The sequence below is a fragment of the Mus musculus genome, chromosome 15 (genome assembly GCF_000001635.26).
Source record: "Mus musculus strain C57BL/6J chromosome 15, GRCm38.p6 C57BL/6J".
Classification (NCBI taxonomy): Eukaryota; Metazoa; Chordata; class Mammalia; order Rodentia; family Muridae; genus Mus; species Mus musculus.
In genome coordinates, this window is record NC_000081.6 from 82,126,535 (window position 1) to 82,145,629 (window position 19,095).

Below are 19,095 nucleotides of genomic sequence, written 5' to 3' on the forward strand. Positions count from 1 at the left end.
CTTCTGGGGTTCTGTGATATCCCTCCCCTCCCCCTTCAGCTCTGTTTCTCTTTTATTCTCCTCTCATGATTCACGCCAGCTGCCTCGGAGGTGTGTCTGTTTCCCAGGCTCACATCAGAGGCTGAGCCTCAGGACATAAAGGCCCAGAAACAGAAAACAATGAGACCTGCAGACAAATTCCGGGCATAATGGTTGAGGGGGAAAACAATATCAAGCCTCTCTCTGGAGCTATTTTACACCACAGTGGAAATGGAATTGGGAAATAAAATAATGCATTAACATTCCTGTGTGCACTTTCACTCTGAGCTCATCTTCCTGGAACTTGTTCCTCAGCTACACAGCTGGACACTGGCTTGTTTCCGCAAATGATGGAGACAGACTGGAGAGTGAGAGCATTTAAGGAGCATGTGCACCAGGCAGTAGTGGCACACGCCTTTAATCCCAGAACTTGGGAGGCAGAGGCAGGCGGATTTCTGAGTTCAAGGCCAGCCTGGTCTACAGAGTGAGTTCCAGGACAGCCAGGGCTATACAGAGAAACCCTGTCTCAGAAAACCAAGGGTTGGGGCCTGAGCATGTGCAAAGTGCTTCATAGTTGTACATAGAGAACATGAAGAACCCCTGAGCTGGGAAGGCCCCAACATCAAGGGCCCCAAGCCTTGTGGTTGGACTTTGGAGAAGCACTTCACCTCAAGTGGACATGGGAAGAGGTACAAATCTCAGGGGGGAATAAAATCAAACCCACTTCAGCCTCTCTGGCTCAAGCCTTTTCTATACTCACGTGGGCAATGGTCATTTAACGTCTACCATCGCCGGCTACTGGCAGAAAACTCTGCCCGCACCTGTTTGTATATCAGCCCAGCCTGGGCTTTGCGTCCTAACTGGCCACTCCGCCGGTCTTCCCCGGATCTAGCTGTCCTGACACCCTCAATCCCTACCCCGGAGCAAAACAGAATGTCTACGAACAGAGGAAGAACTCTGGTTTAGAAATCAGTGAACTGGATGGACAAGTCGGGGTTGCCCGTGCTCCGCACTACCATAGGTTATGCTGGTTCCTTAAAAAGTTCTTTGGATCTTGCGAGCTGAGGTTTAAAATAGACTCAGATGAGACATCAGGCACTACGCTAAAAGCGCCGGGCAGCAAGGGTTTCGGGCCGCGGTTTGCTGACGCGCTTTCAGCAGGGTAAGGGCCCCATCGTAGCTTAACTTCCTCCAACTCCACCAGAACCGAGATCATCAGCGTGCCGGGCGACGGCTTCTCCCAGGACCACGCCGTGGCTGACAGCTGCAGCGACACGCGCCAGAGCACAGCGGGGCGGGGCCGGAAGTGAGGTCAGCGGAGCGCGGCGTTCGCGGCCCGGTCTCATTGGTCAGGAGCAGCGCAGTAGGTGGGCCGGCCGCTTGTCGGTCTCCTAGCACTGCTGGCCGGTTGCTGTAGAGTTCCGCGCCTTGCCAGAGTTGGGTGCTTCCGGCTGCTCGCCAAGGGGCTGCTCCCTTCTCCCTGCACCGCCGGCCGGGGTAGGTAGTGGTGGGGGTGCCGGACTGTACTGTAGGCTTCTTGGGAGGGGAGTGCGGAGCCCCCCGCACTGCGTACGGGTTCGGGACTCGGACACCTAGAAAGGCTCGCTTGCCCCTCCGAAGCTCCAAGGCGCGGAACCAAAACCCCCGCCCGGCCACTACCACAGGCTCTACAAGACGAGTTCGGAGTCGCTTGCCGAGTCTGAAAGAGCGCTGGGGACGCTTGGGACAGAAGCGAGATTTAGAGGCCGAAGAGTAGAGTATCAGTCATGAAAACCAGACCTGTCCCCCGCGGTCCGCTACTTTGCTTTCCCACGTTTGTCCTGCTTGAGTTATCCTAGGTTGTCTGGTAAATTTGTTTCCCTAAGTTTTGCTGTGGCCTGGTTCAAGTTCGCTTGGGTTCTGGAACATGAGACGGAAGGTGGACGGTCCTGGATAATCTTTGTTCTGTAGATTTCTGCTGTCCCGGCTCCGTGGGGGCAGGGGTTCTCCTAAGGATCTCTCCCAGAGCATCTCAAATTCTGGGTGGGGGTGTGGCCAGCTTTGATATGAGATGCCCTGTGCTTATTTAGAGACAAGACACAGTGCACTGAACTGAGAGTAAGACTCCTGGCTCAGCCTAGGAACAGCTGTAAGACTCTGAATAGTAACTTTTTTTTTTTTGTCCCCCAGTTTCCACATTAGTAAAACAGGGTATCTTTCATCTGAGTATGAGGCCTCTGTTGACTGTCATTTTCCACCCTAGTCTATCCATTTTGGAATTTTAGACAAGGCCTAGATTACTCTCAAACTTAAGGACATTCTCCAGCCTCAACCTCCCAAGTGGTGGGATTAAAGTTATGAGCCACTACTCCCAGCCCCCACATATTAATGTTTCACTTGACCAAATTCTTCTTATCCTTAAAAAAAAAAAAAAAAACAGAGCCAACTGTGTGTGTGTGTGTGTGTGTGTTCCATGTACACCTCAGTATGTGTATGCAGAGGACAGAGATCAATACCAGGTATCTTTAATTGTTCTCTTCCCTATTCGTTGAGACAGGACCTTTTACTGAACCTGGAGCTCCTAGATTCAGCTGGACTAGCTGGCCAGCAAGCTCCAGGAATAGTTGAGTCCCCAACTCCTCAGATCTAGGAGCACAAGCATGCGTTGCACCCAGCTTACTCATGATACTGGGGATCAGACTCGGGCCCTGGTTCGAACTTCACCAACCGAATCCTTTTATGCTTGTATGTTGGTTGATTGTCTCGTACCCATTCAAGCGATAAGGTACAAGTTCAGGGAGTTTGGTTTGCCATACTTCCTGGGTATGTGTTCTCAGCTCTAGAACTGCGTGGAACATTGCTTGAGCAGTAATGGTTGGGCTGTTGTTGGAATTAGGGACAGATGCTGCACATGTAGTTCCCGGGTGAATGGGTACAGTCTCCAAGTCTTCCCTGCTTCCCTTCTCATGCTGTGTCCCTTCTTTCTGATGTCAGAAGAAGTTGGAGGAGGAGGGAAGCCATACAAGCCTTACATACCTTCTCACTGCCTGAGACTCCTTGGCTGATACCCTCTTAGAAGGCTAGGACAGGGATTTGAAAAGAACCTTAATGCCCAGTCAGCCCCGTTCTCCAGACATAGTACATTGTTCAGACCTGTCGCTCTGCATCAGGAAGGGGACCTCCTATGCCCGATTTTATAGGAAGCTATATTAAGCTATAAGACCTTCCCTGGCTTAGAGAACTGGAGTGCTTGCCCAGGAACAAGGCAGATGTAGTCAGGACTCTAACCTAGAGCTTTAGCCTCAGTCCCTATCCAGTGTTGTAAGACTGGCTAAAGTGTCTCTTCCTTTCTTCTGCAATCCTATAAGCCTGTCTAGTGTGCCTGCTAGTCATTAGTCCTGGCTAGATCTTCAGGGCTCCCTAGAGCTGGATGCTTGGTATTTGGAGGCTGGGCCATGTCTGGGGAGGTATGTTTTCCCTGAACTCACCCCCTGCCCCTATCTTTGGGTTATTCCTCTAGCTCCAGAATCTCAGATATGGACCTTCTTCAGTTCCTGGCAGCCTTCTCTGTCCTCCTGTGGCCTGGCACGGAAGTCACAGGCGCCCTGAAGAGCACTCTGGACCCGAGCCTCAAGATTTGTATCTCTTCGGGGCTTTGGTGGGATGTGAATTCACTGTCTCCGAAGGGCTGGTGAACGAGGTCCCTCGGTGTCCATAACTCCTTGCAGGGCTTCCAGGGCTGAGCAGACGGAGTTAGTAAGAATAGGAGGAAGGAGGAAACACACTCTGCCCATACTGAGCATGTCGGCTTTCTCCCGAGCCTGCTCCCCATGTTAACTGACATTTAGACCCATTTCTCAGATCTGCGAAGGCTTAAGACTGTATGTGTGTGGTACCTGGCTAAGACCTCACACAGGACCTCCAGAACTTTGGGTTGCTAGCTTATCTTGTCTGGTCCTCTGGGCCTTGGTGACCCAAAGATGAGACAAGACCATCTCTGGTTTTGAGGCATCTATAGAACCAAAAAGTATGTGTATTAGTTACTGTTTTGTTGCTTTGAAGAGAAAGAAACCATGACCAAGGTCGCTTATAAAAAGAAAGCCTTTGGTTGGGGGCTTGCTGGTAGCTCCAGAGGGTTGGTTCTTGATCATTGTGGTGGGAAGCGTGGCAGCAGGAAGGCAGCGTTAGCGCTGGAGCAGCAGCTGAGAGATTACATCCAGATCTGTAAAGGGGGGGTGAGGGGTAGTCAGAGAGAGACTGGGCCTGGTGTGGGTTCTGAAACCTCAAAGCCCTCCCCCGCCCAGTCTCACACCACTAACAAAGCCACACCTCCTAACCCTGTCGCTCCCTCACTGAACACTGTCCCCTTTAGAGAACCTCTACCCATCTTCCCATGCTGAAGCCCCGTCCTGCTGTGAGCTGCCCTGCTTCCTGATGCATCTGGGAATGAAACATTTAAATACACCACAGCATCCACACAGATGGCCTTTGTTCCTCTGCTCAGAGGCTCTGATGGATACAGGAGTCTTGGGATATGCACCTACTGAGCAAGGTCTCGAGAACTGAAACTCCAGGAGAATGGTGGGGGCATGTCTGGCCGACGCTACAGTTGAAACAGGTTGCTGGAGGTTCTGGAGCAGTGAGTGATTGTGGAAGATGACAGGGAGATAGAGGGAGATAGGGCAGGTGCCTGGTTTTGGAGTGTTGGGCTTGTTCTCTTTTCTGTGTGTAGAGTCTTTGAGATCTAGAGAAATGGTACATTACAGGACCTACGTATGCCCCAGCCATGACCCTCCAATGCTTTGGAGGCATAGGTTAGGAATGTGTGGGCCCTCGGAGACAGGACCATTGTACTGGCTTTTGTGCTAGCCCCTTAACTTACAGCTGCTAAGACAAGAAGATGTTTGAGGTGAAGCGGCGAGAGCAGCTGTTGGCACTGAAGAACCTGGCGCAGCTGAATGACATCCACCAGCAGTACAAGATCCTGGATGTCATGCTTAAGGGACTCTTCAAGGTGTGTCAGGAAGCAGGGCAGCTCGCAGCAGGACAGGGCTTCAGTTGGAGCACAGAGGAAGGGTTCTCTAAAGGGGACAGTGTTCATCGAGGGAGTGACCCATATGTAGAAGGGTTGGAGTGGGATTCAGGTAACGGGGGCCGGAACTAAGTTGTGAAGATCTCCACACAGCCACTTAGCCAAGATGGGGTTCCTTCAGGTGCTGGAGGACTCCCGCACAGTGCTCATTGCTGCCGATGTGCTTCCAGACGGGCCGGTCCCCCAGGATGAGAAGCTGAAGGATGGTATGGTCTCCCCAACACCGCCCTTGGCTCCCTACTCCCTGCTATTCTCTAGCTGCTCCTTCTATGTTCTCATCACTCATCCCCTCGGCATATTCTTGTGTGATACCTGAGTCATGGGCCCGGCGTGGATAAGGGCCCAGCGTGGCTCTCTAATCATTTCTAGGTTTCAGAACCAGTTTCTCTGTCCTTAGCAGGTATTCCTTTCTTTTATTTTTGGGTTTTTTCTTTCTTTTTTTGGTTTTTTGAGACAGGGTTTCTCTGTGTAGCCCTGGCTGTCCTGGAACTCACTTTGTAGACCAGGCTGGCCTCGGCAGCAGGTATTTCTTTATGCTGTCCTGTGCTTGGGCAGGGGAACTAGAGAAGAAGAGTCTCCGCCTGCTACCACTCCAGGGCACAGGGCAGAGCCTGCTAGTCACTTTTTAGGAAGGCAAATGGGGATTGTTCCCATCTGAAGGAGAAGTGACCAGGGCCGATCAAATAGCTGAGGCAGAGTGTGATTACCAGCACTGTTTGCTACTTTAGTAAAGATCCCAAACTCCTTAAATCCCTTTTCAGACAAGGCGAGAAAGACAGGTAAGGTGAAGGGCATGGCCCTCCCGTACTACCTGCAAGAGCTCCATCTCGGTGCCTCTTCGTGCCTACGAATGGATCACAGTTTTGTTTTTTCTCACTATGTAACCTGTCCTAGAACTTGATATGTAGACCAGGGTGGCCTCATGCATTGAGACCTGCCTGCCTCTGCTTCCAAGTGCTGGGATTAAAGGCCTGACCTAACCGATCATGGTTTAGCAATAGTAGTTCTTAGAGTCACTGAGAGGAGGGACCAGAGGGAGAGCTTGTGTGTGAATAGTGATGCTTTCTCATGCCTGATGGAAGAGAACACATTATCTGCCTTGGCTCTTGTTTCTCAAACGAACTGATTCTTAAGTTCTCTGAGCGTCGGGATTATTCTGAAGCCCAGAGCTCCATCGCCCACATACCAGCCTGGCAGATCTTTGGCTTTTGCTTGCCTCCCTGGGCTGTCTGGGTCCTCTCTGCTCTAGGAGTGCAGATATAGCTACTCTTCATTCTTACCTGGGTCTAGGGGACTTGTCACTAGAGTGAACACGCTAACTCCAGTGCAAACTGACCTGTTGACCTCATTAGAAGAGGGAAAACTGACACAAAATGCTGAATAGCTGTAGGTAAGCTAATGTACTGCTGTTAATTTCCTGGTTTAGATATACTGGTGTAAGAGTGTGGTGTTAGAGGGAGCAGGGTGAGAAAGTTTTATGTTGTAGCAAATACATCTAGATGATTTCAAAATAAGCCAGCAGTGGGGCCACACACTTATAATCCTAGCTTTTAGAAAAAAGAACTCGAGGCCAGCTTGAGCTGCATACTGAGTTTGAGGCTAGCCTGTGGCCTCGTCAAGACTACTGAAAAGAGAGAACAACGCTTAACAAAAGTAAAGCTGGTTGTGGTGCCACGCACCTGTAATCCCAGCACTTGGGACATAGAAGCAAGATCAGGAGTTCACGGCGATCCTGGGTTCCATGTAAGTATCAGCCTCACTTGGGCTGCATGAGACCCTCTGTCAAGCAAAACGAAATAAAATTAAATGGAAAATATGTATATATTTACATATACACATACATGTGTGCGTGGATGCTTGCACACACACACCAAGCTGTTCTTGAACTCAGAAATCCATCTGCCTCTGCCTCCTGAATCCTGGAATTAAAGTTGTGTGCCACCACGACTTGGCTAGAAATAACACTTTAGACAGAAACACTACGATTCTGATCCTTCTAGCCATCGCGACAACTGACCTTGCGCAGCTAACACTAAGATACAGCTCCAGACATCTGGCTCCGCACCTGGGTAGTTTACCTCTGTACAGAACAATGCCCATCTCTGAATCTCAAAGGGAATTAATCTTTTTTCAAAACAAGGGAATACCTAGGGATTTATGGAGCCCGGTCTGGCTCCTTAACTCTGTAGTGTAGCTGAGGATGGCCTTGTACTCCTGACCCTGGCTTTGTGCCGTCCTGTGCACTACTGTGCCTCAGTCCTGGAGATGAGCCCTCTGCGCTCCCGAGCCGTGAGGATGAACTGATACCCTCGGTGGGCAGGCTGCGTTTGATACTCAGTCGCTGCTGTGTCCTGGTGTGGTTCCTGTTCTGTGCTTAAACACTTTGACCAACTAGGGAAGGAAAGGTTGGGTGGTTGTTGTTGTTGTTGCTTAGAGATTAGAGCCCATCATTGAGGGAAGCCAAGGCAGCAACTGACATGGAGACCATGGAGGAGGGCTGCTTACTGGCTTATGGTAAACCACGTGGTTTGCTCAGCCTGCTTTCTTGTATAAGCTCAGGGTGGCCCATTCCACAGTAGTTTGGGTCCTCCTACATTAATCTATCAAGAAAATGGATATAGATGTGGCCGCAGACCAGTGTGATGGAAGCAACTCCCCGAGTGACGTTCCCTTCCCAGATGACTCTCCTTTATGCCAAGTTGAAAAGTAAAAACCCAACAACAAACACAACCTGTAAAGTAGGAACAGCAGCCACCTCTCCCTGTAAGAAAGCCCATTAATGGGATATAAGGCCCTAGTGCATATGCAGTGAGCAGTCTGTGGTCAGTGGCTGCCGTGCCCTTCTCTGATTGGTGGGTTTATAGATGCCTCCGTCCCTGGAGGAGGTCTGGGGTCAGCCAGGTGGACAAGAGGAAAAGAGCAACTACTCTGACGACTCACTACAACCCTCTCGCCAGCTTTCTCGCACGTGGTGGAGAACACAGCCTTTTTTGGTGACGTCGTGCTGCGCTTCCCAAAGATTGTCCACCACTACTTTGACCATAATTCCAACTGGAACCTCCTGATCCGCTGGGGCATCAGCTTCTGCAACCAGACAGGCGTCTTTGACCAGGGGCCCCACTCACCCATCCTCAGCCTGGTAAGGACTGGGGAGGGCTGGGATCCCTGTCGGGTGGTAAGCTGGGAGCCTCGAATCTGTCTATCTGTGGTTGGCCCTGTCAGTTATCCTAGGTACTTAGTGTGTTCTATAAGTATCAGAGCACTTTGGGTCATAGAGGCCTAACTTCAAGGGGCCTAACTTCTGTGCTAACTTTTGGAGGGTCCCTAGGGATTGTTTCTGGCCCATATCTGTCTAGGCTCTGAGGCTTAAGACCCTGCATGGTGGAATGGCTCTAGTAATGAGAGAGCAGAAGGCAGAAGAGGATGACTAGTGTTCTCATCCACAGATGGCCCAGGAGCTGGGGATCACTGAGAAAGATTCTGACTTCCGGAACCCGTTTAAAACAGACCAGACAGAGGTGAGCTGCTGGGGCCTGTAACTGTTGGCGTCTGGTGGGCACGGGAGGTGGGGCCTGCAGGGACTAAGGTCTAGGGTATGCAGTGTGAGCTTTAGACTTGGAACCAGACAATCCAATGAGTCTGGGATCAGAAGCCATTACCCAAGTTATTGACGGTTTTGGCAAGTCACTGTTTCTCTCCGAATGTTGTACACCAAAGCTGGGGGTCGATGGAGATTGGGGGGATCCCTGAGGCTAAGAATATCCTCATCTCATTGCACACTATGTACAGGTTACAAGTGTCAGAGTGACCAGGTGAAGTCAGGTCACGCCCTCCCCTGCTCTGAGCCTCTGGTACTGGTGCACTGTGGCTTCTGCTCTCACGCCTACACACGCCTGTACTCCAGAGTTCTAAACTTGGCTCAGGGTGCTAACAGCTGCAGCCTGAGAAGACAGATGGTGACACACAGGGGGAAGGGATCAGATGGAGCAGGGCAGGCCAAGGAGGACAGGAAGGAAAGAAAGGCTCCTCTTATGGGTGAGAAGCTGAGACTCTTCAGATCACAGCTCACGCCTGTTTAGAGACAGGTGTTGAGTTTGTGACAGGCTTGAGATTCTACCAGCTTGCAGGCTGACACAGTAGCCTGCTGTTGTATAGATGTCAGCCGGTCATAGGCAGTTTTCAGTGCAGCAAAAGCAGTAGCTAGACTGTTAGGCTTGTTGTCTTGGGTCCCCTTGTTCTTCCAGGTCTTTACATGGAAGGGCCAGGCAGGTGTTGTGCATGCAGTAGGTTTGCATTATACCTACAGACCACTGTGCTTGTGAAATTTGACATCCTCATAGTGAATTAAACAGATTGGTGCTTTGTCAAGGAAAAGATACCTCATCCTTCCAAGATTACTCTCTGCAAAAAAATAAAATAAAATAAAAATAAAAATAATAATAATCCTGAAAAAATAATCTGGATAAAGAGTTGCTAGAAGGGAGATGTGGTGGGGCTTACCTATAACCCCACAGCTCAGGAGGCTGGAGCAAGAGGCCACCTGTCTATGTAGTGAATTTGAGGCTAGCCTGGACTAAAACTGCCTTAAAACAAAGAAAAAATAAAATCAGCCAAACAAGAGACTATACCAGATTTATTATTATTAGGTACTCAGTAAGAACGTAGAAAGGTGCCCAGCAGCACTGGAAATTACTTGCTGCATAGCCTCTGCCTGGCTAATCTGACTGAGAGGCAGTGACCGGGTTCATTCAGTTTGTCTTATGTCACTTACTGAGGCTGCAGTCAAATGCGTTGTTTTGGGTTTGTTGATTGGAGTTTTGAGACAGAGTCTTACCCTGTGTCTTAGTCAGGGTTTCTATTCCTGCACAAACGTCATGACCAAGAAGCAAGTTGGGGAGGAAAGGGTTTATTCAGCTTACACTTCCACACTGCTGTTCATCACCAAGGAAGTCAGGACTGGAACTCAAGCAGGTGAGGAAGCAGGAGCTGATGCAGAGGCCATGGAGGGATGTTACTTACTGGCTTACTTCCCCTGGCTTGCTCAGCTTGCTTTCTTATAGAACCCAGGACTACCAGCCCAGGGATGGCACCACCCACAAGGGGCCCTCCCTGATTGATCACCAACTAAGAGCATGCCCCACAGCTGGATCTCATAGAGCCACTTCCCCAACTGAAGCCCTTTTCTCTGTGATAACTCCAACACACAAAACCAGTACACTTAATAACCCAGGTTGACCTTAAACTATCCACATTCCTGCCTTAGCCTTCCTTCCAAGTGCTGGAATTACAGGCTAAAGCTACCACAGCCTTGTTCTGAGGGTGAGGATGAGGCCAGCTGCAGGTCTGAGTTACCGTGGTCTTCAGGGTCCTTGACTCAAACAGGGGTTACTTAAATCTTGGGACTAGGATATCTCAAGAACCATTAGAATATCATCTAAAAATCAATGTATTATCTATTACATCCACCTAAAGTTTAGATTTTTACCTGCCAGTTTTACTAAATGTATTTGTTAATAATTATAGGAAGCAAAAGATGGGCCCAAAGCAACTGTTATCCACCACGGGTCAATGCCTTTTTCTCCCACTTTATGCTTAATGGCCAAACCCTGACAATATTTAAGTGCAGAATTTTAGCCTCTGTTGCCTTGTGTGGTATAACTAAGGCTGCTCAGACATTAAGAATAAACGATAGTTTATCTGGGAGAGTAAAACAAGGTTGTGCTATCCTGTGATGTATAGCTACTCTGAGGAGATAGCTACCTTGGATGGTGTGGAACACAGGACAGTAGTTCATTGTTGACTGTGTCTGTGTGGGTTTTCCCATCATGTGGATGAGAATTACACACCCAGTAATAGTTAGTGGTACCTGCCCCTGGATTGTGCCTTTTAGAGTCTTACGGCATCCCCAGGGGCTTGATTCTTGCTGAATTATTCATGTGTCCCTCCTGATACCTATACTTTAACTGTTCTCTAGTTACTTCCCTCGTTCACCTAGACTTTCTTTCAGAAGGTTCAGATGAGTGGAATTTTTACCTGGCTCTAGAGCCAGTCGTTTTGTTTTTTTGTTTTTGTTTTTCTTTTGTTTTATTTTTTTTGTTTTATTTTTTTTGTTTTTTTTTTTCGAGACAGGGTTTCTCTGTGCAGCCCTGGCTGTCCTGAAACTCATGCTGTAGACCAAGCTGGCCTCGAACTCAGAAATCCACCTTCCTCTGCCTCCCAAGTGCTGGGATTAAAGGCGTGCGCCACCACTGCCCAGTGGAGCCGGTTGTGATAGCTAGCACACACATGTAATCCAGCAGTTGGGAGGTTGCAGGAGAAGCTCCCTTGAGCCCCGGAATTTGACACCTGCAACAAAATCCAGGAGAACCAGCTCCAGCCTTCTCTCCCAGTAGTCACAGAAGATGTATTTAATTCCCCCGTAGTGGGAGCTTCCTTTCTCGCCTCACGTTTTACTGGGAGCTGGTTACACGATTCCCCTGCATCTAACTAGTACCCAAACTCCAGGCTGCTGGAAGGAAACGCACCACATGTCGATTTCACAGACAGTAGAGAACAGTAAACCACTCGTCCTGATTAAGTCTGTGGTTTGCAGCTGCTAGTCAAGGCCCAACTTTTAGACACATGGGTTTTAAAAGAAAGCAACCAGGCAGACCTACAACTCTTTCCCTGGGTTTTATTAGTGTTTCCTTGTTTGTTTTAAGACAGGGTCTCATGTAGCCCAGGCTAGCCTCAACTCCTGGTCCTCTTGCATTTACCTCCGAAGTTCCCGAACTACAAGCATATCCCACCACCACGCATGGCCACAGCTGCAATACTAACTAATTTCTGTTCAGCACCTTGTTTTTATCCTAGTGGTACCGTAGTGGACTGTGCCTGACTGTTGATATCTACCAGAACCTCCGAGGTTCCTGTTGAGCCAGTGTCTGTTTTATGCAGCAAGGATATAGTTTTCCCCATCAAAGTAGTGGCTGCTGCTTCCAAATGGTCCACCCCAAGACTGCTTGCTGTAATCATAATTCTGAGAATTATCCCTGGGCAAGACCTTGAACCGGGTTGACCCAGTCAGTGCGAAGAGGCACTCAGGGCCTTGCAGAGGTTGTTCTCTCCACAAGGGGGCACCAAGGAGATGCTTAGTTTCTGCATGTGGGCTTTTCTCACCCTGCGATCATCATACATGCCTCTGCAACACAGGGGGTTGAGTCAGAAGTGTAATGTTATCAGAATATGCTCTTGAACGTGACCATCAGAACATGATTTCCTTCTCTTTGGATGGGGATGACCCTGCTAGTGTACTCCCCTATAGTGGGACTTGAACCCAGGGCTTCACAGATAATATACAAATGGTTCCCAGCCTGCCCACTTTTTATATTCAACATGGACCTCTCTACTTACAGCAGCCTCAGAAGATTCTCTCTACCCTTCCTTCCTTCCTTCCCCCTTTCTCTCTCTCCCTCTTCCTCTCTCTCTTTCTTTTCAAAACAGGGTTTCTCTGTGTATCTCTGGCTGTCCTGGAACTTGCTCTGTAGACCAGGCTGGCCTCGAACTCAGAAATCCACCTGCCTCTGCCTCCCGCGTGCTGGGACTAAAGGCATGCGCCGCCACCGCCCGGGTGAAGATTCTTTTCTTCTTGAGATCAGAGTGGTAGATATCTGGGAGGTGAGTGGATGTCTGGTTGAATCCGTCCTAGTTAGTTGGGCATCCCACTAGCTGTCTGACCTGAGTCACTTCTGTCTCTGGACCACTCTAGGGACTTCCTCCCTTTCCCATAGGTGTGGACTACTTACTCAGCGGGTAGGTTAGGCCACAAGATGGCACTCTTAGTTTGCTTTTACCTTGATTCCACATTTGTCAATTTTTTTTTTTAAAGATTTATTTATTTAGCCAGACATGGTGGCTCACACCTTTAATCCCAGCACTTGGGAGGCAGAGGCAGGCAGATTTCTGGAGTTCGAGGCCAGCCTGGTCTACAGAGTGAGTTCCAGGACAGCCAGGGCTGCAGAGAAACCCTGTCTCGAAAAACCAAAAAAAAAAAAAAAATTATTTATTTGTTTTATGTATATAAGTAGTACAATGTAGCTGTCTTCAGACACACAGAAGAGGGCATTGGATCCCATTACAGATGGTTGTGAGCTACCATGTTGTTGCTGGGATTTGAACTCAGGACCTCTGGAAGAGCAGTCAGTGCTCTTACTCGCTGAGCCATCTCTCCAGCCCCCACATTTGCCAATTTTGTCCTAAGAATATTTAAAAGGTCATAGTTTACACCTGAGTTTTGAATACTTTGTGTTTTATATATTCTAGTAAGCCATTTTGTCCAAAATGTCCACTGAATGCTGTTGAGACCCATGTGGGATTCTGTGCTTGGGATATAGTGGGACACAACACCCAATACCAACATTCCTCCATCTTCATGAAACATGCTGTCATAGATGTCAGGCACAAAGTAGGTGAAGAAAGGAAGAGAAGCATGAGAATAAGTTAGTACAGAATTTTAAAGAGGGTACCAGTGAGGGGGCAGATGCCACAGAGGAGGCAGCTGTAGCAGAGCAGATGAGACCCACAGACAGGCCTGGAAGGGGCATTCTGGGTCTGGGACAAAGCACGGGCAGAGGCCTGCAAGAGTGTGGCCATGGGTCTCATCACTCATAGAGACAAATAGACACAGATGCAGGTTTGATCGTTTATTGGCTGTAAAGGCAGACCAACAGGAGCAAAGGGTAGCTGGAGAAAGGTTTGAGGCTGAAGTCACCCACATCCTCTGCCCATCTCTTCTTGCCAGCATCAGAGTCTCTCAACTTCTCGCTCTTGCTCTGCAAGAGTGACTGTGACCCACTCTGCTCTGTGTGCTCCCTCTCCTGGTGACTGCGCCTTGTTACTAGGGCAGGCAGCACCTGTTGTCTAGGACTCCTAGCTTGCTTCCTCCTGAAGGGTATGTCAGACAAGTCTTCCAAGAACCACACCGCTCCCTCTTCCTGGAAGAGTGTGCTTGTTTTCAGGTTCACACCTTGGCTGGCTCCTGTCTGCCAGCCTGGAATCTCCTATCTCATGTTCTGCTAGTCAGGCTCCTGATTATCTCATGGTCCAGTCAGTGGCTTTCCTGAGCCCTTTCATCTGATTCCTTGTTTGGGTTCCCTGAGGGCAGGGCCTGCTCCAGGAATTCTTTTATCTTACATTCTGTGATTTAGCTTGGAGGAAACCTTTTGCTACCCCTAGACTAAATCCCATTACTCTGTCTGTCCTAGTTTATTCCTAGCACCGACCCTTTCCAGAAGGCTTTGAGGGAAGAAGAAAAACGCCGCAAGAAGGAGGAGAGGCGGAAGGAGATCCGGAAAGGCCCGAGGATTTCAAGATCCCAGTCTGAGTTGTAGCCCTGGACCAGCTAGGGGCCTAAGGAATCAGCAATGGCCAGTCAGAAGAGGCAGCAACTGTGTGGCTGTGGAATAGGCCCAGCAAGCACCTTGCTGAGCACCAGCCACTTCCTGATGGGAACTGTTTGCTGCGCCCTCAGAAGCCAGGGTTGAGCTCTGGCCAAAAAGACTGAGCTTCCAGGGTCTTGCAGCACACCACAGAAAGGACACTGCTCGGCAGACAGGATCATGCAGGGAAGCTGCGGGAGGAGGCTGGCTGAAGGAACTTCTGGCCTGGATCCCCTTGGTGAGGGCAGGCTGCAGGCCACTGCCGCCCTTGATAAGGAAGCAACAGAACCAGGCTCTGAGTTACAAGTGAAGGTGCTATGCTTGCAGCCAGTCTCACTGTGTTCCTGGGCTGCCTGTCACTGGTCCAGCTCTCTGCAGAACAGTACTAAAAGCTAGCAAATCCACTGGCCTCCCCCAGGCTGGTGAGGAGAATGTAAGGGGCAGCAGGAACTGCTGCAGATGTCAGGACCAGCCTGGAGAACGTTTCTGCCTCGGAAAGAGGGAGTCCCTGGCTCTGCAGTGCAGAGAAGCAAGAGCTAGGCTTAGGTCTCTCTCTCTCTCTCTCTCACTCACTGCTGCCCTTCATGACAGGCCAGTTTCCAGAGGGGACTCAGAAGTGTCCTGAGAGGGTGTTTATTTCAAGGAGACCTTAAAAGAACATGATCTCTATTCTCAGATAACTGGGGACAGTCATTGAGCTGGTTCAGGGGACAATCAACTTGTTCTCTCTGCTGCTAAAAGATCCTGTCTATGGGGGACAGGTTGCAGGAGGCTGTGCTTTGTGATGGGATACTGTAGCTGGATTGACTAGACAGTGGCTCAGAGTCCCGTGGCCACAGAGCAGGAGGCTACAGAGCAGGAAGCTATGCAAGGAGTTAGGCCTTCAGAAGGCAGCCTGGTTTCTATGAGTCTCAAGGCAGGTGGCTGCCTTGGTTCTATTGAAATTACAGCTCCACCTCTTTGATCTTGCCAAGCCAAAATGTATCGCTTATAGGAGTGGAGACACCCCAGCCCGACCTCTACCTTCAAGTGCAGGTGTTGCTAACAGTGCTCAATTGAGACCTGAGTCTTAGCCTGACCTGTCCTGTTCTTTCTCTTCCCTGTGCTGTGCCTTCATTGGTAAAATAAATTTGATGGTGTCTGAATCCTCTGACAAGCTCTAAACTATGTCTTTGGCTTCTTTTCCTGCTCAGGCTAAAAAAGGGAAGCCAGGTATTGGGGAGGCTCCATGGAAGTCCTGGAATAACCTGCTTCCCAACAGCCATCCAGGAGAAGTAAGGGGGTAAGAAGTAGTTGGGAGGAGGGCTGGACAAGTTTTCCAGTTAAAATGCTTTGTCTCCCTGTCGGGCAGAAGAGATAGACAGCTGGCCCAGGACATCTAGGCTGCATTCCCATCCTGGTCCCTTCCCAGCTGTGTGACCTAGCTGATTCCCGTGCGGTTTATATGAGGTAACAACGCTAGAGTTTGTGACTTGGCCCACGAAAAGGATGGGATCTACCCTGTCATCTGTTGAACCTGTCTTAGTGCTTATGGGACTAGGGGCTAGAGCCAGCCCCGCTGTGGGCTTGTCTTTTTTTTTTTTTCTGTTTTTTTGAGACAGAGTTTCTCCTGGCTGTCCCAGAACTCACCCTGTAGACCAGGCTGGCCTCAAACTCAAGAGATCTGCCTGCCTTTGCCTCCCTAGTTCTGAGATTAAACGAGTGTGCTAGCATGCCCACTCTACCTGTCTTTCTTAGAAGAGGTGTGGAGGCTAACAGGATGTGTCAAGCAGTGTGGCTGTGGCTATAGCTTTGGTTATGGAGTAATTTCTTTGTGCTCGGCCATCAGCCGGATTTTATCTACCTCCATTTCCTGAGACAGCACCACACCTGGCCATCATCGGGACTTTTGATGTTTCGATTATGAGCTTAATTAAACTTTAACAACTGAGCCCTGGAATTGTTATAATTTGAGGCAGAGCTAGAGAACTGTAAAAGTGATGAGTAAGAGGCCGGAGAGGTGGCCCAGGAGTTAGGAAGCGCTTGTTCTTGCAGAGGACCTGGGTTCTGATCTGTTCCCAGCATCCATATGGTAGCTTACAGCCATCCCTAACTCCAGTTCCAGGGGACCTGATGCCCTTTTCTGACCTTGGGCACTGGGCATATACATGAAGGGAAACCATTCATACAAATAATATTCATATATTTTGGGTTGTATGCCTAGCCTTTAACAGCTGAGCAATCTCTCCAGTCCAAGAATAATTTTTTTTTTTTTTTTTTGGTTTTTCGAGACAGGGTTTCTCTGTGTAGCCCTGGCTGTCCTGGCAAGAATAAATTTTTTAATTTAAAAAAGTGTTAAGGGGGCTGGTGAGATGGCTCAGTGGGTAAGAGCACCCGACTGCTCTTCCGAAGGTCCGAAGTTCAAATCCCAGCAACCACATGGTGGCTCACAACCATCCGTAATGAGATCTGACTCCCTCTTCTGGAGTGTCTGAAGACAGCTCAGTGTACTTATATACAATAAAAATAAATAAATCTTAAAAAAAAAAAAAAAAAAAAAAAAAAGTGTTAAAGGACGCAGTCGCATGTGCTGGGAAGGCCAATTTGGGACTAGCCTAGGCTGTGCCTCTATCACTAATGTCATCAGGATTGCGCCCTTCTTGGGTTCTCCATCCCAGAATACTCAGATGTTAGAGAGAATAAGTATTTATGAAAAGGCCCTGCAGGCAGGCAATGCCTGGAATTTTGGTGGCAGTTTGCCTTTTCTGAATTTCTTTTTTCTTTTTTTTTTTTTAATCTCACTGATTTGTGGAGTGCCCCTTGTGTTCAGGGTAAGAGAAGGACCCGGGTCTCTCTTTCCTTTTATGTCCAGTCCATCTGGTGCCTTTTTCTTGGGCTTTCCCCTCTCTGATCTCAGTGCCTAACTTGATAGATTCTATTCTTTCCTCAAAAGTGCCCGAGGATTTCCATCTGGAACGTCAAAGAAATAAGCAGCTGTCTTGCTTGCCTCTTCTGTCCTTGAGTGCGCTGTCAGTGTTGATTGCTGTGGTCATTTGTTCTGGGAACTCCACCTTTGAGCCTTATGCAGGCACACAGCAGCCCAAGCACTCAGGATGCAGGCCAATCTGTGAGTTTGAAGCTGGCCTGGTCTACATAGCAAGCTCCAGGCCAGCCACACATGGAGGCACTCTTTCAAAAAAGGTGGTGGACGGGCAGCTTGCTTTAGAAGACAGAAACACACAACACCTGATGGAAGGCGCTTGCTTCTCTAGCTTACTCAGCAGCAGGAATTCAGTTGTGTAACAACTGCATGTTTATTGTAGTGGCAGTGACCTAGGTAACTAGCCTGTCTGTTTCCTAGTGTCCTGGCCAGGGGCCATTGCTAGGGGTGCTCACGATGGCATCTGCGATAGTGTAGTCTAGGATGTTCCAGTCTCCTAAACTTCCAAGTCCAGTCTGTGGCACTGTGGGGAATCTGGGAAACCCCTAGTTACCTCTTAAGGCAGGGAAGGCTTCTTAAAAGTGGCGCTGATGACATTTTGGACCTCTGAGCTGTTGTGTGAGGAGGCTATCCAGAGTGGTGTAGGATATTTAATAAGTATCCCTGGTCCCCACCTGTTAGATGCCAGGAGCAGTCCCCCAGCTAGGACAGCTAAAAATGTCTCTAACCATTACTAGATGTCTCTCAGGTTGGCAGTCCTCCATTCTCCTCTGCCCTCCAGAGATATGTCGAGGACTTCTAAGGGTGAGCCTCATGGGGTTTATCCTCTCTTTTAGACTTTTTCTTCTCTTCTTTAGATGAATAGGTATTTTGACCTAGCTTCCCTTTTCTGGGCATTTCTTCTTGGACAATCAAACTCTCTAGATTTTAGCATCTGCCCTACTACCAACCGGCAGCCATCATTATGTCTGTTTCAGCTCGTTCCAGCTAAACTCTTGATTAGTCCAACTGGAGAGCCTCCTAGAGGCAGTAACATCTGAAAGATGGTGGAGGACGCCTGAAGGCAAAGCTCTCAGAGGAAGTCAATGAGAAATATTTCTACGATGTACCAATCCATGGTAGGTATCTGGATGTAACAGTCACTTAGCACAGTCTCTTCGAATAACAACCTAGCTCCTGAGGAGTAGCTTGTACAGTGTGACAAGCTGTCATCCCAGTGGGAGCTAGGTGCCAGCTGAAGGGACATTCAGTTATGTGGACAAAGCTGGAGGGAGATGTCTTTTTTGCTGAGGTGTGGGACCAGTGTGGTGGCCATCCTGTTACAATTTCTTTTTTTTTTAAAGATATACTTATTTTATTTATATGAGTACACTGTAGCTGTCTTCAGACACACCAGAAGAGGGCATCAGATCCTGTTACAGATGGTTGTGAGCCACCATGTGGTTGGTGGGAATTGAACTCAGGACCTCTAGAAGAGCAGTCAGTGCTTAACCAACTGAGCCATCTCTCTAGCACCTCCCCCCACCCACCTTACCATTTCTAATGAGCCTCCTTTTGTCCTTTCCCAGGCCAGTTGCTAAGCACACACATGAAGGTCAGAGAACTTCTGAGAATCAGGTCTCTCCACCTATGTGAGTCCCAGGGGTTGATTTCAGGTCAGCAGGCTTAGC

General features: G+C 49.0%; 2 protein-coding genes across 11 annotated transcripts in view; both read left to right on the forward strand.

Moving 5' to 3' along the window:
- Mei1 (meiotic double-stranded break formation protein 1) overlaps positions 1-283 on the forward strand; it is a 56,744-nt gene extending 56,461 nt beyond the window's left edge. For 4 of the 6 annotated variants that reach the window (XM_006521494.4, XM_006521495.4, XM_006521496.4 and 1 more), the window contains one exon: positions 80-283. In XM_006521494.4, coding sequence (XP_006521557.1) covers positions 80-125 — 46 coding nt within the window. In that variant the 3' untranslated portion in view covers positions 126-283. The remainder of the gene's footprint in view (positions 1-79) is intronic. The other 2 variants (NM_028897.3, NM_001310435.1) reach the window with 2 other exon arrangements.
- A 1,080-nt stretch (positions 284-1,363) lies between these two features.
- Positions 1,364-15,669, forward strand: Ccdc134 (coiled-coil domain containing 134). 5 transcript variants are annotated; one of them, XR_001781575.2, is made up of 7 exons: positions 1,364-1,515; positions 3,518-3,636; positions 4,890-5,011; positions 5,211-6,832; positions 8,047-8,228; positions 8,536-8,607; positions 14,332-15,669. XR_001781575.2 is itself a non-coding variant. In NM_001326588.1 (7 exons), exons 3-7 carry the CDS (start codon positions 4,898-4,900, stop codon positions 14,455-14,457), a joined length of 579 nt encoding a protein of 192 aa, NP_001313517.1. In that variant the 5' UTR covers positions 1,388-1,515; positions 3,518-3,636; positions 4,882-4,897; the 3' UTR covers positions 14,458-15,669. The 5 variants fall into 5 exon arrangements, 3 of the variants coding, with proteins under 3 accessions (XP_006521589.1, NP_001313517.1, NP_766016.2); NM_001326588.1 differs by having other exon boundaries at positions 1,388-1,515; positions 4,882-5,011; positions 5,211-5,295; NM_172428.2 differs by having other exon boundaries at positions 1,388-1,515; positions 5,211-5,295.
- Positions 15,670-19,095: the final 3,426 nt, after the last annotated feature.

Excerpts from the sequence above, each read along its gene's own strand:
- Ccdc134 (NM_172428.2), top strand. The coding sequence starts at position 3,534 with ATGGACCTTCTTCAGTTCCTGGCAGCCTTCTCTGTCCTCCTGTGGCCT. Across the intron at positions 3,637-4,889 it reads GGACCCGAGCCTCAAGATTT|ACAAGAAGATGTTTGAGGTG; the intron begins GTATCTCTTCGG and ends ACAGCTGCTAAG. Across the intron at positions 8,229-8,535 it reads ACTCACCCATCCTCAGCCTG|ATGGCCCAGGAGCTGGGGAT; the intron begins GTAAGGACTGGG and ends TCTCATCCACAG.